The 25,369-nt window shown below is 45.3% G+C and overlaps 1 protein-coding gene across 1 annotated transcript in view; it reads right to left on the bottom strand.

Moving 5' to 3' along the window:
- Positions 1-25,369, bottom strand: part of LOC147888488 (putative methyltransferase At2g41040, chloroplastic) — an 81,569-nt gene that overhangs the window by 24,586 nt on the left and 31,614 nt on the right. Inside the window, exons 2-5 of the mRNA XM_087392739.1 lie at positions 20,683-20,783; positions 20,353-20,493; positions 4,544-4,625; positions 4,197-4,390 (exon numbers count right to left, since the gene is read on the bottom strand). Of these exons, the coding sequence (XP_087248865.1) occupies positions 4,197-4,390; positions 4,544-4,625; positions 20,353-20,493; positions 20,683-20,783 (518 nt within the window). The remainder of the gene's footprint in view (positions 1-4,196; positions 4,391-4,543; positions 4,626-20,352; positions 20,494-20,682; positions 20,784-25,369) is intronic.

The following is a 25,369-nucleotide window of genomic DNA, read 5'->3' as shown; positions in this document are numbered from 1 at the left end:
GGGGGTGTTGGAATTATTGGTATATTCTAGGCAGTGGCCAATGTAATCCATAAGTGACTTAGGGGCACTTTTCCCTCACTAGGAGGTTTTTTCCCCTAACCACAGTTAGTGGGTTAGTATGGTTTTGTCACTTGGACAAAACCATCTCCTCACTTGTACTCACTTTATCTCTTCTATTGCATTCTACGTTTTGCTCTGCTCTCCCTCTCTTGCTTCTTGCTCTCTCTATTCTCACAAAATTGTGCCCTGTAAGCGGAGAATGTAGGTGATATGGAAGGAGGGATACTTGTACTACTAGTGGGTGCTCCTATTATGGAAATCCCCAAACAGCCTCAACCATGCATTGGATTGTGCATCGAACCTGCACACAAGAAATGTGAAATCCATAATCTCGGTGATGACGTGTAATTTGGGACCCAGGTGAGAACATGTGATCATGGATCTAAGCGCTACACATGGAATCTAAGGTCCGGCTAATGACATGGAGTCCGAAATCTGCGTCGTAGACCTGGAGTCTGAAATTTGGAATCTGAAATCCTGAAATGCTGAAGTGAAATTTTGGAGTCTGGAATTGAGGATACAGGTGTATTGACGTGGAACCAAGAGGTGCCTCTGGATATGGAAGCTTGAAATCCGAGAATGTGCCTTTGGGATGGAAATCAAAGAATTATAACAGAATCCAAAATAATGAAAGAAAGTGGGAATACAGTGAAGCTGCTGCCATGATGCGAATTCAAGACTACTCATTCCTGCCGTGTACTAGGCCAATAACTGATGATGTGTACCAAGGTTAGCCTTATTGACATGTACCAAGGCCGATAATTGATGCCATGTGTCAAGGTTGGACTTGATGACGTGTATCGGTGGTTTGGCCTTCATCACATGGCACTAACCAAAATTTAACAAAGAAAATCATGGATGGAATAGAGTTAGCAGAAGACAACAAAAATGACCAATGGGTGTGACATAAATACTGTCCGTTAGCAGAAGAATTGATGAAAAATGTTGCAAAGAAAAACACAATTGCCAACGAAGTCAGGATGCCTGTGAGAACGTGAAAATTGCACCCACCAACAAAGACATTGACGACAAGAACACAATAGAATACTCAAGTGAATTGATATGCAATGAGCGATAAGGTTATCTTCTCCAAAATCAATTTCATCAGTCCTCTCCGTGATGCTCTTCAATGGGAGGCGCACTAGTTGTAGCCTCCTCATGTAGTGCAAAAGGCCACAACAAGCCCAAGTGCAACACCAACGGCCTTAGCCATGGCAACAACTAAGAGGGACACTTAGAACTCACAAGTTAGATGCCTTGAGACAAGAAAGCTAAGGTGTTAGATGCTCTCAAGCATTTGATTCTTGGAGTACACGGCGAGCACCCTCAAAACATTGAAAAGACTAAGGATCTTGAGTACCCTGATTCAATTGATACCTCATGCAAATTGCACTAAGTGCACTCCAAAGCTAGGAATGAGCTCTTATGCTATCTACAAGGACTCGGAACTCTGGCTCGACCTACTTAAAGTGCATTCAATATGCCTCACTCTGCTAGTAGGATCTCGATCTCCCAAGCTCAAACCTTCAAAGGACATCTTGTCAGTTTACCAAGTCTTAGTATTCACCACCAACCAAGGTCCCCTTGCTAACATAAGCAGGCCATGATTTCCTTTAATTTTTCTTTAAACCAATTAGCTAGTGTACCTTAGTGTCCCATCTTTACACCAACCAAGGCCCCTTGCTAACACAAGCAGGCCATGATTTTCTTTTTGTCCTTTAAACCAGTTAGCTAGTGTGCCTTTCTGTCCTATCTTTGCGCAATGATGAATCTTGGATGCTCTCAATCTTACGGCTCCCTTTGGGAATCAAGGTGATCCAACTACCACAAATTCCTTCCCTCAATTTGATGCCACAAAAACGGCCAACACTGGCCTTCAGTCCACAACTCCCAAGAAGGGCCCCAACCCAATTAATTAAGATATGCAAGTAGACAAGAAATCACACGAGCTGAAGAAGGGCACACCAAACTTAACGCAGAAAGGAAGCTGAGTAACAATAACAATAGCCATGGAAACAATACAACGGAGACAAGTCTTAGAAGCTACAATTGGAATATTGGGAATTGTAGGGGTGATGGAGTTTGGCTCAATTAAGCAAGGTGAAAATGAGGCCAAAATCGCCAAGAACAAGAGTGTATAGACCCAGCTGAGAATCATCAAAACCCCCATGGAAATAGGGCCACCCCCCCATGTTAGAACAAGGCAGTTTACAACGATCCCTTCCTCACTTAGATATGGGAGAGAAAAGGATCTTCATCCACATAGTGCCCTCCACATCCCTTTGAACTATTTGCCAACCACAATGGAGCTTTCGAGAAGCCTTGCAGCACAGTTTCTACTGAGTAGGTGGTAGCTAAAGCACAAAACCCATGTCGCAAGACGAAATCGTAAGAAAGGCATCTCACCCTCATGGTAGCAGCCCCCACCAATATCTGCACTAGACCATCAAAGCGGCCATCAATGGTGAAAAAGCTATCCACAACTTGGACCTTGAAGAGTTTGCTAGGTGTGGGCCACTATGTCAAGCAGACACCGAGTCCATCCTGACATTGCCGTCACTTATTCCCTCAAAGCAACTACTTCCTCTGTCGCCACATCCTTTGAATACATACATGGTTTTGGACAATGGGGTGTGGTTCAACAAAATGGAGCGCCATTGATAGCCATGTGGCACCACCACGAGCTCGCTTGGTGGAGGTAATGATGGACACCTTCAATGCCCAAGTGTGGATTATCACAGTGAATTTGTTTAATGAATCTTCTTGAATCCGCTAAAGCCTTTCTTACATCCATACCTCAATGGCGGTAAAAGGCTGGTCACACTTGAAGCCTTTCTTACATCAACACCTCAGTCTTGTGGAAGAACGTTTAGATGCCTTATGTATGAAGAGTCTTTTGAGTAGAACTCTATTGAGATGGAATCCTTCTTTCGCACTTAACTCTTGTATATTCTTGCTAGCTTAGTATGGCAATATTCTCTTTGTGTTCTCGATAGTGTGCAGAAAATAAAAGCTATAAATCTAATTCAACTTTTATTATAACTTAGTAGTGAGTGGCCCTACCTTTAGGTAGGCATCCTATTAGCAGCAACGTCCCGGCAACTTGCTCCCTTTTGTCCAGTGCTGCTAGTCTACTACAAGCAATGCCGAGAGGCCAAACTCATGAAATGAGGTAGGTCAATGCTACAGCATGAAATGGCTTCCAAAAATCCACAAAGGAGCAATATATTTTATGTTTCGAAGGTTTGGCCTCCTTGATGAGAGCTCTAAGAGTGAAAATGTGGTCCAACATGGAATGAGACCATCTGAAACTTATCTAGCATGCCACCCTCGTTACTCATATGCGGCCACTCTACATGCTCATGACATGTATCTCTAGTGCACATCCATATTTTGCATTTCTTAACTTGGGTCTTCTTCCCATGCTTATCATTTGATTGTTCAATTGAGGAACATGGTTTGCGAAATCAAATGAGGCGACATGAGACAATTGCATTCCTCTTCCCATATATTGAAAGGGCCTTTTTCTTCATGGTAAAATTTCACATCCCCACGTGGATCTCCAGCTGAAGAATCCCTTCTGGCTATGAGTTGGCCTTTTGAAAAGTCATAGTTTGGGATGTTCACACAGTGATTTCGATCTGGGTTATTCCTAAAGAGGACACGAGAGGCAGGGGAATGTTGCTGACATGAGAAAGAGAGTGAAACAATTACGACCTTCTAGCAACTCGGAATTGGAATTACAAAAGGTACGGCCACTTTCCTAGGCAAACTAGCACACTCATCTCCTAGATTCAAAGAGTTCTCCATGCAAAACTATAAAATGAATACCCAGGATACTAAATGCAATGACAGTCTGTTCATCCCTAGATATACATTCTGTAAACTAGATTTCCATCACGCATGCCAATTACAGGCATATTAGTCAACAGGTCCTCAAATTATAGTTAGTCTTTCAAAGTGAGAAAAGGACAACCAACTCTTTGCTTCATAAAGAACATATTTGTTGCTAAACTTAACTCACATGTTAACCCAAAGTTTCGATCAAAAACTGAGACTGACACAACATAAACTCTGAATTCCTGTCTATCAACATTTAAAGGAAAACCCTGAACGATAAGGAGAAGAATGCATACGATTCTTTTAGAGATGGATCTTGTTCTATGAAACCTTGAAACTGGCCTAGCATACTCTCTGAAAAGTCCACGGCAAATACAGATGAGTAAAGGCCACTTTTGACAAAGCGTCTAGTCAAGATGCCACTGGCACAGCTTACATCAACCAGCACACCACCCACTGCTGCCTTTAGGTATTGGCTCGCCATTTGCATCTGTGAATTGGAAAAAACGTTCATTATTAATGACTATAGTGAGCGATAGAGCATTTAGCAATTGGAGCTATATGTAAACTCAGAGAATACCCACACCTTAATTTTAACTAAATAGGTACAAGTTATGCCATTGAACAAAAGCAAGGTACACACCTCTTCAATAGGCCCGGGATAACCAGCCGCTTCAAAACTCTGGCGCCAACCTCTTTCATACACAAATGATACCACAGGATTCCTGGTAAATTGACAGAATCCCATCCACAGAATTGCTCTTTAGGACTAGAAATGTTGGAAGATGTGTGCATATATGTACATGTTGGTAGATGTATGCATACATGTACTAGAAAAAAATGTTGGTAGATGTGTGCATACATGTACATGTGCATGTGCACGTGCATGAGCATGTGCGTATGCACGTGGGCATGTGTGCATGGCGTGCCATGATCAAATCAAATAAAAGAATGGCATACCAATTGTCTGAAGCCTTGTTGCCTTCACCAAAATATATATGTAAATCTTATAAAAGGTGCTAGATATCACCTCATAACACTAGAACAAACATGTCCTTGATGTCAAACTACCAATTTGATGGACTAAGTGATGGAGGAGTCCAACATATACCTACAAGAAGCTATCCACAAAGGGAAGGTACCTGCTCCCATGATTCTATAGGAGCGAAGGAAATCTTGCACAAGATTGTTGAGGTTTTTTTTTTGGGGGGAGGAAGGGGGGCCGGGGGGGGGCGTGTTTGGTGAGTCTGAGTGCATTTATAAACCTTTGTAAGGCTAGAATATGTCCAACCATACAAATTTAGATTTTTTGTTGTTCTAAAGTCCAAAAACTACAAAGAAAATAAAATAGAAAACGAAAGAGAAGAAAAAAGAGGTTACAAAATCTTTTTTGAAAAACAAAAGGAAAAGCAACATACGTCAGTCATCAGTGCCCAAGCATAAGCAGCTATACTGGGTTTCTAAAAACCTGCAGAGTCTGAGTACATTATTTAAATTATTGCACCTTATCATGTATTCACTCCTTGTAACCCTCAAACCCACTAACATTCCTATCAATTATCTCCTACATCCTCACCACCCTAGCAGCCCCCTTAAACACGCCCCAGAGGTAAAGCCTCCAAACTCATCCCTTCCATCGTATCCTTTATTGCTAACTCTGCAATCTTTCTAAATCCATTATCCTTCTAAACCCTAGACTACTCTAGACCCCTCTTGGCTTCTCATGCACTAAACAACTAAGAACTCAACTTTCCCTCTCCATTGAGAGACGATATAAACACACGAGGTTCCTATGGGTTTGGATCCAACGATCTCCAAGCGAGGATCTCTTTATCGCACTCTACTACGTCCCCTCAAGATCGCACTCTACTACGTCCCCTCAAGACGTCACATTTTGCCAGGGACCTACGTGAGGAGGCTAAGACCTCACAATATGGAGCCCTCTACCCGGACATCGTGGAATTCTCAAGCCATGGGAAAGTTCTCCTAGTTGGGGACTTGAACACGAGGACAAGCACACACCAAGTATCACTTCTGGATTTTCGTGGTGATTCCATCTTACTACCACATGTTGATATAGATGAGCCTGAGAATGTCTCAAGTCTCCACAGAAAGACACGCCCCAGTCACATCCCATGGGCATGCACAATTAGATCTTACCATATATAATGGCCTACATCGTTGGCCCTCCTCATGTGGGTTTACTTATTTTCCACACAAGGGGGGTTCCAGCATAGTTGACTGCCTCAAGGGATCTCCTGCCATATGACTGACTTTTCCATCTCACCACCACCCCCAGGAGCAAACCACACCTACTTGTTCTTTAGTATATCCACACTACAGTCCACCTCACACACTACGACGCCACTTACAAACATTGACTACCACGACATACACTTTGATCACAAGCTAAAACTAGCATACTCCACACGTCTCTCAGACATGCTTAGAGACATTGACCATAGCCGGCTCCTAGAGGATCAAGCCGCCTTGATCACACAATCTCTCCACGAAGCTACCCTACACACTTTTGCCATACACCACCCGATCCACATGCCCTCCACCCCTAGGCTCCGTGCCTTGCAATAGCTGGTACAATGATGAGTGTAAAAGTGTATGCCAACAACTCCGATCATCATCTCCCAGGTGAAGCAGAGATGATACACGGGTACCGTCATTTGGTTCGCCGAAAAAAGCAAGCTTTCATCCGCCAGAATGAGGAGAAGCAACAACTCTAAAGACTTCTGGTAGAGGTTCCTTGAGCTGCGAGCCCCATCCCCCCCCACGGACACCAAAACTTGGTACTCCAATGCACGCATATTATATGATGTCCCTAACCAGCTAGCACCTGATCTCTCACATATACCACACCCCACTTCCTGCACACTTTTCACAGCTAGTCATGTCAAGCAAGCCCTAAAGCTCCACAACGGCCAAGCGAAAGATCGTGAGGGCCTACACACTGAATTTCATTGCATATGGGATAAATGCCCTAGCCCCAATCATAGCGAGGCTCTTTAACGAAGCAGTTTCAAAAACTTCCCACACACTTGGACCCTTCACACCATCACCCCCATACACAAGGCAGGAGATCCCATGAGCTCGGAAAACTACAGGACCAATATGATTAGACATGTCTTGTCCAAGATCTATGCATCAGCACTTGACACAAAGGTTAGCCAGGTCGTTGTAGAGCTTTGAGGATTCAGAGCAGCAGGACAGGCAGGCTTCCAAGTAGATCATGGGACTATGGATCATATACTTACAGTCATAAGGGTCACAGAGGAGGCTAGGGCATGGAGATAGAGGGTCTATTGCTGCTTTGTAGATTTCCACAAGGATTTTGACACAGTGCCGAGAGCCCGACTCATTAGATGTCTACAGAAGTTGGGGTGTGTAACCAGCCTCAACAACGTAAAGGGTAGTAGGATCCACTTAAATACAGCATACACAATAAATAGACAGTAAATATGCACCAAAAAACAAATCACAGGGGAGCTAGAGCGCTCCTACTCAGAAACAAGACACCGATTGGCCCCAAATGTTGGTGCCCCTTGCGGTATTTATTTAGCATTCATTTGAAGCCAAGCGGCTGATTACAAAGGTCTCAGGGAAGCTGCACCACAGGCAAACCAATGCCCGCAGACCCCCGTCCAACCCACCCTGTAATTCAAGCTCAACCTCAAACGGTGATCGGCAACCAATCACTAGAAAATCCTGTATCCTCAGCCAACCAAAGCATGCAATAGAGACCCCAATAGCATCCACTATTTGAATCACTCCTGCAATCGCACAACCAAGTGCCCAACCAGCCAAACACGGCTGAACAACTGCAAGACAAAGCCCTCAACAGCTGAACTCTCGTGCAATCAAACAACCAGACACTTCCCAGTGGATTGCCTCAATCTATAGCTTTCCTGGCCACTGCCCAACAGCATAAATCAACCCTTCTTCGCGAGGAAAGAAACCCAAACGCAATAACTAGCCAGCAACCAATCAGGGAACGGTAAAAGCAGGCCAAAAAGCAAGCCTCCTTCTACCCAGTATCCATAGAGGTCACCGGGCGCGGAAAGAAACCCAAACGCAACAACAAGCCAGCAACCAATCAGGGAACGGTAAAAGCAAGCCAAAAAGCAAGCCTTCTTCTACCCAGTATCCATAGAGCTAGGTCACCAGGGCTAGAAAACTCAAGATCCTGTAGAGAAAAGAGAATTCCGCCCTAGCACAGCCCAGAAGCAGCCTAGAATAGAACACCCACGCCTGGAAAGATACCAAAACCAGCCACAACACCCAAAAAGCTCCAGAAAACAGGTCCAAATCTCCTGTAGAGTCTAAAATCTTGAAAAAGCAAGTCACAGTTCACCCGGAGCTGCCTAGTCAAGCCAGTGATCCAGGGCCTGCCAGGGAAATTCATTTTTACCCAGGGGCCAGTTCCAAGTGATCCAGGGCCTGCCAGAGCAAATCGCAATTGATCCAGGAGCCTGTTGCAGGTGGCGATTTTTGCCAAGGTGTTTGTTCCAGTTTGCAATTTCTTTTGGGCTCTTCCACGCTACTGTAGGTGCCTGCAATTAGTTCTAGGGCTGTTCCAGGAGTTCGGTAAAAAACGAATTTCCTTGGCAGGCTCTGGATCACCTGAAACTGGCCCCTGGGTAAAAAATAAATTTCCCTGGCTCACCAAAAACTAGCCCCTGGGTAGAAACGAATTTCCCTGGCAGGCTCTGGAACCTCCTGGTAAAAAGCGATTTGACTATAGCAGCACCTGGCAGGCTCTGGCAGCTCCAAACTGATGACCTGGCTCCTCTGGAACTGATTTGGCTAACTGAACCTAAAAGAAGGGCTCCCTCCTCCCTTTTAAAGCCCTAGGCTCCAAAAAGCAATGTTTTTCAATTTCACCACTCTTTTGGCCCCTAAAAGCAGTTTTTAAATTGCACCACTCTTTTGCCCCCCCTGATGCACACTTTGGCCCTAGGAATTAATTGCCTGGCAACTGGGCGCAAATTCACTATTTCCAAGAGCCCACTAGGAATTTTAATTCCCCAAGTCCCGCCCCATGGCCGGACCCTCACGCCCTAGAGGCTCAAGGCAGTCACGCACAAATTACGAGAGTCGCAAATCAAAAGTCCCATAATTTCACGTCCTCGTGACAGGGTATGACCGGGAAATCAATTGGGCGATCATGGCACTTTATGAGAGAGTCTCGGATAGTGTTGGGACAGGCGCAAGGTGGACAGAGGACATCATGAGCACCATTGGAGTCAAGGTTGTCCGTTATCACCAACCTTGTTTGGCCTCTACATCGATGACCTTAAGGGACCCTGGGTCGGGCTGGTTGCTTTCTAGCCGATTCTTTGCTCCAGATTCTCCTTTACGCAAATGATGTGGTCTTGCTATCTTCCTTAGTTGAGGGTCTCCAATGACACCTAGATACACTCCATACCTTCTATGAGACACATGACATGAAGGTCAACCTTGGTAAGATCAAGGTCATGATCTTCAACACGTCCCAAGCAGCCATGCAGTGTGCACAAAGAGCACTTTACCTCAGACGGAGGGCATACCCAGAGAGGGCCGCATCTAAACTTTGTGTGAGTCTCACGAGATAAAGTCAGAGGAGCACTTTGCTTTTAGATGCCATGTGTACTATGCAATGAAGGGGAAAAAGGGGGGGGGGGAGAGCTATGTTAGTCGTCCTTTAGGTGGGAATTGGGGAGGGATTGTATAAGTCCACATCCACCCCTCATTTTGTACCTTCTGATGTGACATCTAATCATACTACTCTCCTTCTTGCTTCCTCCTACCTACTGCCTACTCTCTCTCTCTCTCTCTCTCTCTCTCTCTCTCTCTCTCTCAATTCGCCATGACAACACTATAGATTGATGCCATCTTCCAGAAAATGACATTCATTCATAGAGTCTCGGACTTACCCCAGTGGAGACTACCGAGGCTAGCTGAGAGCGGGGCGGACACATGGTATGCATGTATACCACATGGTTTGCCAGACACGGGATTAAGATGGGTAGGCTCCCTCCCTTTCAGTATAGTATGGATGCACCTCCTAAGTCGATCCCGCAAGATGAGATTAACCGTATCATACGCTTAGACCTCCTCCAGCTCTACACATCTCGGACTTGGGGGGGTATCAGCCAAGATCCAGTTCTACCACGACCACTTCCTGAGAGTCTTAGAGGAGGGATTCATCATCAGACCCCAGTATCTCGAGGACAGACGAGTCTCACACGCACTAAGGATCACCACTGGGCACATGCGGGTTTCATCCCATCAGCTGAGGATTGAGACAGGGAGAGCAGCACGTATACCCAGAGCAGTGGATCCGCATGCTATGCATACTAGGGAGTGATTGAGACAGAGGAGCACTTTCTCATCAAGATGGGAGTGGGTTCGGCCCACTGTCATGATTGATCCACATGAATGACCAGGTCTACATTGGGCTCTATTTTCTTGCGATGCGCTGACACAGGGAGACCCTACTACAACAATTCATAGAGCAGCAAGAGGTGACCAGACCACAGGACACAGAGGCTGAACAGGAACAGCGGCATGTCATAGATTTCTATGCATTTGAGTCTGCTCCCAGACAAAATGGGGTGGAGGAGGAGCTAGCTGATATGTAGGCAGTATGGATTGCCTAGAGAGGATTGCAGAGGCCACCCGTGACACAGAGAGCGACCAGAGCACACTCAATTGAGGTTCGACCTATCACAGCTTTCCTCAGAGGAGACCACCCAAGACTAGCGGTCACTCTCAAGATAGCTCAGCGGGTTCAAATATCGAGGAGACCACATCCCCCTTCGCCACCACAACATGAGACAACCAGACAGATGCAGATCCAAGTTGACATTTTCGCTGCACATAGACGAGCCACCACAGTACTGGATTTCGGAATCTGAGTTCTAGTTCCAGTTCCAGCTCTCACCCTGTTTCAGATAGTACATGATATGATATGATCTGACATGTTTTGTACTTTATTTTTCTTGAGCTATTAAGCTCTTTATTTCAGCATGGTACTCAACAAGGGCCTTAGTGCGCCCTTTGCTCCAGCCCTTTGTGGCTTGTATGAGTTTTTCCCTTTTGATGTATTCCGCACTTTATCCCATAGGCCCGCAAGGCCTCCCACAGACATTAATATTTCTTTCTTTCTCTCTCTCTCTCTCTCTCTCTCTCTCTCTCTCCCTCCTACCCCTTCCTCTGTCATCCTTCCGCTCTTCTATCCCCCTTTCTCCAATATGCCCCTACTCCCCTTTTCTACATTGGTATCAGAGTTTCCGACCCTGGCACCCTTGTTTTCCTTTTCCCCTCCCCGACTTACCTGCAAGCAAGCAAAGCAAGCAATGCTGAAGCTAGCACCCGCTCAACACTCAAGCAGACTTGGACGACACCAAAACTCTTAAAGGGGGCTTGGGCTTGCATGACAATTTCTAGACGTACGTCCAAAAAAAAAAAAACTGCAGATCATCGAACAACTACACCATCGTCAAGCACCCCTTCTACGCTGTCCTACATCGATTTGTTCGCCAATTACATAGGGCGCAATCTCAGCTTTTTGTCATTGGTCGGCATCCTTTTGAATTGTAGACCAAGACGAATCCCGTCGTCGAGTGCCGCTGCCCGTTGGAAACCACAACCATCCGCTGCAAACCAGAGCTACTCACCATCATGGACACCGGTTGGGAGCAATCCATTGACCAGATGAATCACCCCACTCACCTCTACACGCGAAAATGCAGCCGTGTCCCTTCGCCATGGATGTGCCGCTCGTGGTGTCATTTCTTTCCTGCACCCGTCGATGTGCCGCTACCAAGTCGCGCCTTCAACTGCAACCTTAGCATAGAATTATTCTTCATTAATTGTAAGGTTAGTTTTAGCTAGGTTAGGTTGGGTTTGCAGGTTCGGTTAGGTTGAGTTAGTGGGTTAGGTTAGGTTTAACAAGTTAGGTTAGGTTAATTGGTTAGTTAGGTTAACCTAACTAGGGTTCGATTAGTAGGTTAGGTTAAGTCAACGTCCTAGCTATCATAGGTGACATTGGACCATCCCCCTCTATTTTATTTTATTTATTAAAAAAAAGAGGAAGAGGAAGAAAGTACTCCTTTTAGGGCCTTTCATAGCCCCATTTGGGCTCCATTTTGAAGCCTCATCATCGACCTTTCCTAGCGAGCCTCTCCACCGACATTTATAGTGTTTCAACACACTGTATCAGGTGCTTTTTTACAGCAAATTTTTATGCCTATTTCTTTGAGTCACCCTCCTTTCTTTTCCTTGCATTTGTACTCGCTTGTGGGGGCAGCCGTGCCTGTCAAATTGGGATTTCCTTGCAAGAAGCCAGCCACATCCGAGATTCCACTCTCTCGTGACAGTTCACCATGGCACCCAAGCGTGCCCCTCGTGAGTCACTTCATGACAGTGATGAAGCTGCTAAGCATGAGCAATTGTCTTCCATAGTGGGTGCATGCACTGGTGGTACAGAGATCCCTACTACTCAGTCTCTCTCTCCTACATCTAAAGATGCTTACGCATAGTTCCTAGGAGTATCATCCTGCAAGCTCCATGGTACATTCCTTTAGTTAGGGCAGCAGATTGGTGAACAAATATCTCAGCGGATTGGCTAGCAACTTCTGGCGCATTATCTGACAAGGGCAAGCAGCCTATGCCCCAGCATGGGAATCAGTTGGACAGCCAAGATGCATTCTCCGCACCGCGTGGGGGTTTTATGGCAGATGCCTGATGCTTAGCAAGATTTCAGCCCTTTAGTCAGCCTCAGTTTGAGCAACTTGCTCCCCAGTATGGGGATTATCGAGGTGTTGAGGACGCATTCTCTACAGCACCGACCGTATTATCGAACTTGAGGCCATCCTACATTTTACAGCTCTCTACACCTCTGCAAATGGATTAACCTATTTTGGGCCGACTTACTGGTGTGCATTCGATGAGTGCTCCTACGAGCACCCCTTTTACCACGCCAGCTAGCATGCCTCGATTTATTTTGGGTTCACTTGGAAATCCACAGCAGTCGGAACAAGGCCAATCCTCCTTTCAGCCTTTTGGTATGCAATCCTTGCCGTGAGATGCATTTAGTGGGTATACACAACCAGAGATTCATGCTCCCATTCCACCGCCGATGAATAATTACAGCCATACATAGCCCATCCATCAAAGTTTTGTGTCTACATCTCATTAGACTGTTGATTATGGACAGCAGCCCAGGATCGATGATATGTTGTCCGGGACATTGCACTCTTACCGTGCTTTACTTGTGTCCATCTATCACGAGATGCCATTCCATCATTACTTTAAGCGTGATGATGCCCGTGCATTTGGAAGTGGCCAGAATAGGAACTATGCAGCAAAATATATCAAGGATAAGCTCACTGTGCAAAAGTTCAAAGGTGACACTCACACACCTAAAGAGCTGGAGAAGTGGCTCATGAAGCTAGAAGATTACTTCAGCTTCTACCCCAATTCTGATGAGGATTGTATCATTTTTGTTGGCATGCATATGCAACAGTATGCTCACACGTGGTGACAGTAGCCAACCACATGGAGGGGATTCAAAGAACTCATGGACACTATCTTCGTATCCTCGCTCATATTAGAGTAGTACTTGGCTGAGTTCTATGCATTAACACAAACTGGAACGGTCCAAGAGTATATGCAGCGTTTTTAGAGGATTTCTTTGTCTGGGCATGACATATCTAAAAAAGGCAGATTGCTGCATTTTATACACGGACTGCACCGTCCTTTCCTTTGGCTGCAAATGTGAGGGCACATAACCCTCAAACCATTGAGCGATCTGCCCAACTCACAGAGGTCTTTGAGCCTAAGTATGCCAGCAGATATACGGATGCTTTGCACACAGGGGTAAGAAAGCGGTATTACAGGGCATGACAACTCCGAAATGCAGGTCATTACAGCAAGACAGTTGGCCAGAGAGCTAACGAACGGGAATGCTGTCTATGCCTTGAATGTGTCTATAGCTTAGAAGGGAAGCAGTCCCCGTGTGGATGACTTGGATATGCAGAAATTGCCTTCTGTATTTGCTGAAATGCCATCCCAATTGCCTCCCAAGAGGGATGTGAATCATGCCATTGTTCTGGAGCCTGGCAGTAATCCCATAAACAAAGCCCCATACCGTCTTTTTAAGTTAAGCGGGAGGAAGTGGCAGTACATGTGTGGGAATTGCTTGAGAAGAACTTCATCCCTCATAGCACTTCTCCTTTTGCCTCCCCAATACTTCTGGTGAAGAAGAAAGATGGATTGTACCACATGTGCATGATTACATGGATCTTAACAAGGCCACTATCAAGAACGAGTTTCCAATTCCCATGATTGATGACCTATTGGATGAACTCAAGGGTGCTCAATTTTTCACGAAGATAGATTTGAGGTCTGGCTACCATCAAATTAGGGTGAAAGAAGGATATATACCTTTGTAAGACTAGAATAAGTCCAATCATACAAACTTAGAATTTTTATTGTTCTAGAGACCAAAAATCTACACAGAAAATAAAAGTGAAAATGAAAGAGAAGAAAAAAGAGGTAAACAAAAACTTTTATGAAAAACAAAAAGGGTGAAAGAAGGAGATGAAGACGGCCTTCCACACAAAACGAGGCTTGTATGAATTCAAAGGTGATGCCTTTTGGATTGACTCATGCACCGGCCACCTTCCAAGCGCTCATGAACAAGATATTGCAGCTATTGCTTTTCAGATTCGTGCTGGTTTTCTTTGATGATATCCTCATTTACATCAAGGATAGGCAGGAGCACATTAAGCATGTGAAGCAAGTGCTGGAAATTCTGAGAATGCATCAGCTTTATGCAGAGGCCAGCAAATGCACTTTTATGGCAGAGGAGGTTGAGTACCTAGGGCATATTGTGAGTAGACGTGGCATTCGGGTGAATCCTGCAAAGGTGAAATGCTTGATATTGGCCACAGCCACAAAACCCCACCCAGCTAGGAGGATTTTTAGGTCTTGCTTCCTTCTACAAGCGCTTTAAATTTGCCAAGAGGGCAGCTCCTCTTACTGACCTCTTGAAGAAGGATGCTTTTATGTGGTCAAAGGAAGCACAACGCAGTTTTGAAGATCTGAAATTTCCTATCTATTGCATCTTCTATGTTTTTGGCTTTCTAGCTCTTGCTCCCAGCTTGTCTGCTTCTCTCTCTCATCTATGTGGTCTTCCCGTAGCCTCTCCCCTCCTGTAGCCTCTCCGCTCCCCCCCCCCTCCCGTAGCCTCTCCCCTCCTGTAGCCTCTCCACCCCCCCCCCTCCCGTTTGCCTCTCCGCTCCCCCTCTCGCAACCTCTCCGCCCCCCCCTCCCGTAGCCTCTCCGCTTCCCCTCCCGTAGCCTCTCCCCTCCTGTAGCCTCTCCGCTCCCCCTCTCGCAGCCTCTCCGCCCCCCCTCCCGTAGCCTCTCCGCTCCCCCTCCCGTAGCCTCTCTGCCCCCCCCCCCCCCTTAGCCTCTCCGCTCCCCCTCCCGCAGCCTCTCCGCTCCCCCTCTCCTAGCCTCTCCGCTCCCCCTCCCGTAGCCTCTCCGCTCCCCCTCTTGTAGCCTCTCTGCCCCCCCTCTTGTAGCCTCTCTGCCCCCCCCCCTCCCGTAGCCTCTCCGCTCCCCCTCTTGTAGCCTCTCTGCCCCCCCCCCCGGTAGCCTCTCCGCCCCCCTCTCGCAGCCTCTCCACCTCCCCTCCCGTAGCCTCTCCGCTCCCTCCTCCCGTAGCCTCTCCGCCCCCCCCTCCCGTAGCCTCTCCGCCCCCCCCCCCCTCCTGTAGTCTCTCCACCCCTTCTCCCGTAGCCTCTCCTAGTTGGGCTGAACCCCCAGCCCAACTAGGGGGTTGGCTCAGCCAAGGGGTAACAGGAGCTATGGCCAGCAAAGCATGGCCCATCCCACCTTCCTCCTCTTCACATTCTCTCTAACCCCGAGTTGGGCTAAACCCCCAACCCAACCCGGGGGTTAGGTTAAGCCAGGGGGGTTCATCATACAACCAACTATGGATTGGCCTACCCTCTCCTCCAAGTCCCCCTCAACTCCTTCAACATCCATGAGGACTTGGTACTCTATAGTTGCAGCCATGACACCCTCTCCATACGCACGGAATTACCAACAAGAAGGCTCAAAACGGCCCATCCTCAGGCAACAGGATCAGATTTTTTATCTGCAGCAGGCAATGAGAGAGCTACGATTGGAGCTGGCAGAAGTAAAGGCCCGACTTCACATCTTGGAAGGGCCTGGTAAGCAAGCAGTAATTGATGAGGCTGTAAAATCTTGTAAGGATTCCCCCTCTACCCCGTAGCTAGTCTCTACAGTCAAAGATCTTGTTCACACTGAAGTACAAACTGCTAGGAAGGAAGTGTTTGTGGAAGTTGACAACAAAGCAAGTAAGTCTGATATCCAAGCAGAGATTAAAGAACACGAAGCTAGATGTGATAATGCGCTGAAGATTAGAATAGGGGGGCTCCCAAAAGATTGGTACAAAGAGGAGGATACATATAGTGAAATATTGACAAAGATCAAATCAAGTTTGCCCAACATCGAATGGGTGAATGATGATGAGCAGGATGATGACGACTCCAAGCCAGCTTCTATATTGCACTATAGAGGTCATGCAATCCTTACACTGAAGTCAAAAGATATGCAGATCAAGCTTCTTCGACAATCTTACAAGCTAAAGGGCACCAAAGTATGGATAGCAGAGGAGCTTACACAATCAACTCAAGATTAAGGCAACTGAATTAGCTAAAGTCAGGGCTGCCAGAAAGGATGGAAAGCGGGCAGTTTACCATGAAGGGGTAGCACTAATCATAGATTTTAAATCAAAACCAAAAGACTCTCAGTCTTAAACTGATGTATGGCTGTTTACTCTCCAGAATATCATGTAGGTACTCTAAATAATTTTGCACTCCTTGGGAGCTGCCATGTGCCCTCCTAAAGCAGATGTACTGAGAGGGTTTCTTGCTGTCCCATAGACCTTTTGGTCTCCAGTGGACGTTAATAGACTTTCTTTCTTTCTCACTCATGCACCTGTCTTGGTGTGCCCTGATTTTTCACGTCCTTTCATTGTGGAGGCAGATGCTAGTGACAAAGGATTGGGGGCTGTTCTGAGGCAGAAACACCGGGTAATAGTCTTTGAAAGCAAGAAGTTTGATGCCAAGGAACTCAATTATTTATGATCAAAAGATGTTGGCTATTTTGCATGATTTCAAGAAATGGCACCACTATCTGTACGGGAGCAAAATTAAGGTGAAAATAGATCATAGGACATTCAGATTCTTCCTCACTCAGCCAAATGTGTCATATAAGTCAAAAAGGTGGTTGGCTGCAGTTCAATCCTAGGATTTTGACATTGAGTACAAAAAAGGGAAGGACAATGTGGTTGCAGTCTGGAGATGCCTTATCCCAAATGTGGGCTTGCAATTTGTTTGCTATCTCTACCATATATCAGGAATGGATTGATGGCATTCAAGAAGAGTATATGCAGAATTCTAAGGCAGATCTCATATTTTCAAATTTGCAAAATCCTTCTAGCCAGGGTCACCCAGAATTCAAATTGCATAATGGGCTGTTGTGGTGCAATGACAGGATTTATTTAGTGCTAGACTCACAATATAGCTGGTTTTGCAAGAAATGCACCTCCTCTCCCATGGCTGGACATGCGGGTGTCACTAAGACATATGAGAGAATCAAACAAAGCTTCATCTGGGAAGGCATATGGCAGGATGTGGTTAAGTACGTGGCTGAATGCTTGCCTTGCCAACAAAATAAAGTGGATAGCAAATTACCCGCATGTCTCTTGCAGCCAGTACCCATTCCAGAGGGCAAATGGACGCACCTAGCAATGGATTTCATCACAGGATTGCCTTCTGCTGAGAGGGGATGGGATAGTATCTATGTTGTGGTGGATAGAATGACAAAAGAGGACCACTTCATACCCATGAACACCTGTTATTCAGCATCACAGGTTGCTTGGCAATTCATTGAGCATGTCTTTAAGCATCATGGCTTCCCTGTGACCCAGACGCAAAATTTATGGTCACTTTAGGCAAGAGTCAACAATGGGTACTTTGCTCACACCTAGCACTGCATACCATACAAAGCTTGCTCATAGACATTAAGGTCCTTACAAAATCATCCGCAAGGTTGGAGAGGTGGCGTATTAGTTGGAGCTACTCAATACCTCCAAGATCCATGATGTTTTATATGTCTCCTTGCTGAAACTACATGTGGGACAGCATGTCATGTCCTACCTAAGTTGCCACCTATGGATGAGGAGGGTCATATCCTCTATGTTCCCGAGCGCATTGTGGGTTTTAGAGATTGAGTACTCCGGAACAGAGTATACATTGAGTAGCTCAAAAGATGGAAAGGGCTTCCAGAGGATGAAAAGTCATGGCAGCTAGAGAGTATTGTCCAGGAGTACCCCTATCTTTTACCAGGCTGATCAGCATCACTTGGATGTCCCAACACCCTTGCGTAGCAGCCAGTACATGTAATTTTGAGGGCGAAATTCTATGGAAAGGGATGGCTGCAATGAAGGGGCGGAAAGGGCTATGTTAGTGGTCCTTTAGGTGGGAATTGGGGAGGGACTATATAAGTCCCCATCCACCCTTCATTTTGTACCTTCTGATGTGACATCTAATCCTACTACTCTCCTTCTTGCTGCCTACTCTCTCTCTACCCTTCATTTTGTACTAGAGCTGAGGGAGCTTCCAGTGAAGCTCAGCTTCTACAGAGACCACTACCTCCACATCTCAGAGGAGGGTTTCATCATCCCCCCAGAGTACACACGGATCCACCTATCGCACTCACTGAGGATCACCATTGAGCAGTTTCGAGTGTCATCACACTGACTCCGTATCGAGAGCGGACGAGCAGAGGGGACACCCAGAGAATGTCACATATGCACGCTATGTGATCGACATTAAGTCGAGTAGTCAAAGGAGCAATTCGCATTCAGATGCCCCGCCTACTATGAGATCCGTGGTCGATATCACTGTCTCTTCAGAGCCGGTTCTGGGCCCCTCTCCAGGCTTCTTTCATACCCAGACCAAGGGTGCCTTGCTACTTTCCTTCATGAGGCACTTCGGCATAGAGAGCACCTACTCAGGGCACAGAGACAAGCCTCCGACACCTAGTCCACTTCCTCCCACAGCAGGATTACAGAGTTTTTTCACTCAGACCGTATGGATCACACAGTCCCTAACGACACGCCATACTTGACAGTGGCGGACGGACACGCAGATTACACTTAGCAACCTCCCTTCCCTGTTCAGACCTGAAGCATGGCCCACAAGAGTTATAGTAATCTGGTTAGGAGCAGGGTCATTGCCAGGAAATCCAGATGGACTGCGCCCACGGACAGCCGCCAGCGCTCCATCACTGGCTATACATCTGCATTGGCTACCTCATTCTCTCCTACCCATTCTCACTCCTCCCCCCCCTTTCTCTCTCACCCTTCCGCTCTTCCACCCCCCTTTCTCCAATCTGTCCCTACTCCCCTTTTCTACATACTACGAGATCAGAGGTTGCTATTACTACCCTTTTAGAGATGGTCTTGGATCCGTATCCAGTTTCCTATCCTACCCAGACTAAGAAAAAGGTGAGTTTAAGACACTCTCTAACACATGGCATCCTACTGGGTACCTGTGAGCTGATTACTATTGGATGTAAAACCAGTCCATATCATTGACTTACGTGAGTAATTAAGGATGATTAAAGAGTCCAAGAGTAGGAGGTAAATCGTTATTAAATCATAACATGGTTAGCTCTTTTGTAAAGGGCCACATAATGTGGCATATCCCCTCATCTGTACTTCATGGATAGAGATAACAGGAGCCACATGGCAACATTCAATTGATCCATGCAAACATGCACTCATCACTACACATACTCTAGGACAACCAATCAGTTGAGACTTCTCACCCATACATGTGGTTTAATATGTTTTGATTGGGCCAACTATGCCAATTCCACAAAGGGGCTGAAACCCTAGCTTCTTGATGAAGCCTCAGGTTGGCTTCTACCTCATACCTCCTCAAATTCTCAAATGTATGTTTCAGTACATATGGTGTAGATTCATAGTGTGCAATCAGGTGCTGCAGTTTCTAGTGTCAACACTCTCCATCTCAAGGGAACGTTTAGCCATGATTGGCATTTCATTCTGCAGTGCTATCAACTGTCTTATTACAGTCTTGTAGGCCTCCCCCATATTTTCTTTCACATCTGTTTAAAAGTAATACCACCATAATAATATCTCACTGATTTTCCCCATACATCAAACATGGACATCTTTGATCTACTTTTGTTTGTATCTGTATATATAATGACATTTATTTCAGTAAGAACTTACTACATAATTGATACATTGGATCCCCAATAGCTATGTGCAAGACAACAAATCTGGGAAAAAGGAACTCGAAAATTTACAGGCAAGGAAATTGACACTACCTAAATAACTCAGTTGAGAATTGCACTTTTTCTTCATAGCTCTTTGCCCCAGCATTGACTGTGAGGTCCAAGTATATATTGTTGCTGGTATAGTCCTTTTTACATCTTTGGCATGTAAAACGTGATGCTGCAATTGCAGCTCTGGAAGAAGAAAATAACATAGCTATTACACAAGGACATGCACATCGCCCTTCATAAAATCTATTCATTCGATCTAAGCTAATGTGCACCTGTTTGTTATAAGTGATTTGTAAAAGCAAGCAAGAATATTGTCAGACGCATTACTCATCAATATTTTATGTCTAAAAAGCTTAAAAATGTTTTACTCACTGGTTAAATCCGGCTTGCCCATCACGACTCAAGAGCTCGAAACACACAGGACAGGCCAGCAGGTCCATGCATACAGTCTTCTCTTGCTTTACTACAGAATCCTGAAACATGAGATATATGTAAGCTCTCAAATTTATTCCGAGGTTGGTTCTATTATACAAGCTGCAAAAGAACCTAACATTCAAATGGTCAAAGACAAATTAAATTGAAAGTTAACCATGACTAAAACGTGACATGAACATTTGAACTCTTTTCCCAAATAGGAATCCAAACGTGTTTTTTAAATCAAATGAAATTTATCCCTGGATAGGCCTCCCTAAAGGCTAGCTATTTCGATAAACACACACACACCCACCATATTTCACAAATGAGGCCATCCAACATCTTATTGTTTGTAAACGTAATGATCTCCAAACATCCTTTTGCTGTCAAAACAGTATGTCTCAATGAAAATTTTGGAAATGCAAATGCAGAATTATGAACCCAGCTTGCTTAGAAACTAGGCAAATCAGCTAGCATCACTACACGCTCAATGGCATACACTGTTATAAATTACTAGCAGAATCCCACCTTGGCCCATTTCAAAGTGCTAATGTAAACCCTGGGTGCCTGAGTAGTCTAGGGGGCAAGTGGACCCCTCAAAAGATTCTAAATTGCCAGCTGGGTGGCCTCAGCAAGAATATTCAAAGGGCTTGTAAGATAGAGACCTGGTATGCCCCAAGTTGGTTTTTGGTTAATCACGAATCAGGAATATGGCATAAACTCTTTCTTGCATCTGCAGAAACAGACCTTGGGTCCAAGCCTCCACGAAAATAAAATGCTAGAGGATCTTGTTCAGTCTTTTATTGTGCCCACTGCACCTTCTTCTTGAGTTTTAAGAACACGGTGCGTTTGTCAAGCTTGGGTGATGCGTTGTACGCTTCGAAGACCAACACAAACATGGCCTTTCTTTTTCCACATGTCTTGTCCTATTCTTTAAAGTAGGAAATGGCTTGAAGACATTTCCAAGTTGCTCCAATGCCATTCACTACTCATAGGCCATTTGATAGTAAAATAGCTCAATGTACAGCATGTGATGCAACTTTGAAAATTAGAAGTAGGTAATTTCATGTGGTAAAATACACGTTTCACTCAGCAAGGGCTCACCAAGCAATCTTCCCAACCATCATGTTACGTTTCTCTCCAACCTTCATGTTATATTTTACTTCTCACCACCCTCTAAAAGTTCACTCTTGTTTTCTTGATCGAATAGGAGGTTATAGATCCCATCCATGCACAGATAGACAGATTCTACACTAATGATTGGGCACTGGACAGAGGTAGCTTACTATGCATTGCACCAGGGGTCTCCACCTCAGAAAATTTTCCAGTAGTAATGGTGGTTTCTAAGACTCACTTGAGACGTCACCCTGCTAGTATCAAGATTTCAGATGCATTATATGCAGAGGAAGGCCCCATGGAGGATGTTATAAATTTGGGCATCTGTGAAGTGGGATCTCCTTCACTTGTGGCAACAGCCCTTTCCCTTATTAGTGACTTGTATCATACTATCTTTAGTACCAGAAGAGCGGAGATTCTCAGACGGGAGATTTGCCTCAGACATCAAGTAGCAGCCTTGTAGAGGGAAAGAGCAGAAACAGCCTAGGATGCTTGGATACAAGAGTGCCTTGCGGCACAGCAAGAACTCATTAACAGGTTTTGCTAGATCCTAGAGCAGAGTACACCTTTCATGCAAGAGTCCTTTGGATGTAGATGGGGGAAGAGTCAATAAGCATCTTTCTCTAAGCATGGCCCGAGGCATGTAGAGAAAGTGTTCCTCAGCTTATTGACTCAGACAGGGTGCTACAGTTAGATCTTTTGATGTGATCCTATGCATGGCTAAAGTTCTTCATGCATCCCTCCTTTCAAATAGATCTTGACAACCTGCCGGAGATGATGTATATGTAGAGTTAGATGTAGAGTTTGGCAAAGTATTCCACCATTGATGAAAACCAAATATGAGAGTCTCACTTGATGCACCTTTCACCAACCTAGAATTTAGGACTGTGCTTCTTGACCCCCCCAAGGGCAAGTGCCTGGGCTCATATGGGTTTGACACCCCCATTTTCTATTGCTTTTTGGGACATGATTAGGAACCATGTATTACCCTCAATGTAATGGGATGAATGAAAAATTTAATGGTGTGTGTACTAATATCATGGGAAAGATCATGAGAACCTATGAGAAGGAGTGGGATCTTGCTTTGCACTGGGCTTTATAGGCTTACAGAGTTGCAATAAAAGAAGGCACTCAGTTTTCACCATTTCATCTTGTTTACGGGAAAGAAGCTCTATTGCCCTTGGAAGTAGAAATTCCTGCATTAGAGATGTTAATGATCAACCCCATGCGGGCGTTTGGGACTCTAGTTTTATGCCTGATTCATTTACAAAGGGTCTCTTTCATCTTATCCCAAAGGGGGTTGTAAAATTTTAATTTCTCAATGGAGGCTAATTACTCTCTTGAGTACTTTTTATAAAATTTTGGCCACAGCTATCAATCCGCATTTGTAGCCCATCCTTCCAGACCTCATCTATTATACCTAGATGGGATTTGCTCATGGCTGAAGTATCCTTGATAATATATTCTCATTTTGGGAGGGGGGAAGCTCCACATTGGGCTGTCAAAATGGCCAAAAGCTTGCCATTCTATTGTTGGATTTTGAGAAAGCTTACAACAGAGTGGATTTGGGTACTTTGGATTAGAAGGGTTCCGTCCTTGTACAGATCAGCCCACAGCCAAGTGCTTATTGGAGGAGAAAGAAAGAGAAAGGTTTCACATTTCTAGATCAATTCGCCAAGGATGCCCTCTTGTGCTTTTCTTGTGGTTGAAGCAATCAGTGGATTTTGTAATCTCAGGCAAATGTTAGTGGGCTGGGACTTCCCCTGAGACACGATGAGGAGCTCTTGGATAGTGAGCTATTTATGATATTGCTGTGTATTTGGATGCCAGTCCATAGAACCTCACTTCTTTCAAGGTAGCCTTGGATTTATTTTTTTCAGCACCAGGTGCACATGTTCATTGAATAAATCCAATGGCTTTTGAATTAGTGACCAAGATACTCCAAGTTGGGGGGCTGATTTCGGTTTCACTTGGATTCAGAGATATGTTCTGTCAGCTATTTGGGCTACCAAGTGGGTATTGGCATCTCTCCTTCATAGCAATTTGCCCTTGTGTTAAAGAGTATCATGAGGAAACTCCCTTTTTGGAGCTTAACTAAACTTGACCTTGCTTCCAAGGTGGTGGTGGTCAACTAAGTACTCCTGGCCACGACATGGTTTGTTTGCTCTTGTCGGTGCCATTCTAGGGACTGCATCACTCAACTCAAAAGACCTAAGGAGTTTTCTTTAGAGTGGCTATTACTAGAGCCACGGTGGCTTGGAAGACTTTAATTTTACCCTATTAAGAAGGAGGCCTCAATATAATAGATCCAAACTTGCAGAGCAGAGCTTTATTATGCAAGATTGTGGTTAGAGGATCTTGACAGGACAAAAACCTTGAAAGGATTTCTTTAGATGCATACAGCCTTGCTCTCTCTCTTCACGGGTGGAGATTGGATGGATAGTACCAGGTGGATATTTGCCTCAGCCCATCTTAGGGCTCCCTCCTCCCCCTCTTATGGCTGCTCCTCAAGATTTTTTCATGGATTTCTTCATTAAATGCATAGTCATGCCCTCCTTCCACATGTGGAGATTGGATGGATAGTACTAGGTGGATGTTTACTTCAGCCCATTTCAGAGCTCCTCCTCTCCTCTTATGGTTGCTATCCTAAAAGCTTGGGCCAGCTTCAAGAGTACTCTTGTAGAGTTCCCCCTTCCTCTCATGAAGAGATTGATAGTAGCTCATCATATGGAATGACAATACACTTGATCATCATGGCAGACCACTTGGTATTTCTCACTATATGCAGTGATCTAGATGGGAGACAGGTCCTTCTTCCTTTGTAGGTTCTTGAAGGTCTTCAAAACCCTTCAAGATGACTGCAGACTCCAGTTACTACATCAACTTAGAGGGCGTGCAGGGAGAATTTGGCAGATTAATGCAGCCATACCCTTGGATTGGGTTCTTCTAGGTGACAGAGCTCCTTCTCAATCTACTTGCTAGGGGCCTTCACGAGATCAGGGATCCCAAGTCAAGTCATTTCGAGGGGTCAGACAAGGATGCCTTGGTCTTTGATGTCCATTTTGGAGGCAAGTTATCCAGGTCTGCAGGAGATATACGTGTGCACTTTTCATTTCAGCCTATCAAGGTTGTAGGTCATGTGGAGTAGTGTTTCTTTCCAGATAGTATCCAGACCCTGCAATGAAGGGGCCAAGGGCTGAATTAGTGAAGGCCAAAGAAGGCAGGAAAGGGGGAAGAGAAGAGGGAAGAGGAAGGGGGGGGGGAGAGAGAAAAAGAGAGAGAGAGAGAGAGAGAGAGAGAGAAAGAAGTATTAACGTCCATGGGAGGCCTCGCGGGCCTATGGGACAAAGTACACAGAAAAGCGAGCTCATACAAGCCTTAGTACGCCGAAGCAAAGGGCACACTAGGACCCTTGCTGAGTACTGATCTATGCTAACAAAATCATAATCATGAATAGAAAGGGCACGCTAGGACCAACTGCATAGTGGATCAGATCAGTCTATCCAATATCAGGTACAAACTGAAAAAC

Source organism: Dipteris shenzhenensis, chromosome 21 (genome assembly GCF_047967505.1).
Source record: "Dipteris shenzhenensis isolate YYH24624 ecotype China chromosome 21, Dip_SZ_1.0, whole genome shotgun sequence".
NCBI lineage: Eukaryota > Viridiplantae > Streptophyta > Polypodiopsida > Gleicheniales > Dipteridaceae > Dipteris > Dipteris shenzhenensis.
This window is presented reverse-complemented; position numbering and strand designations above follow the sequence as displayed.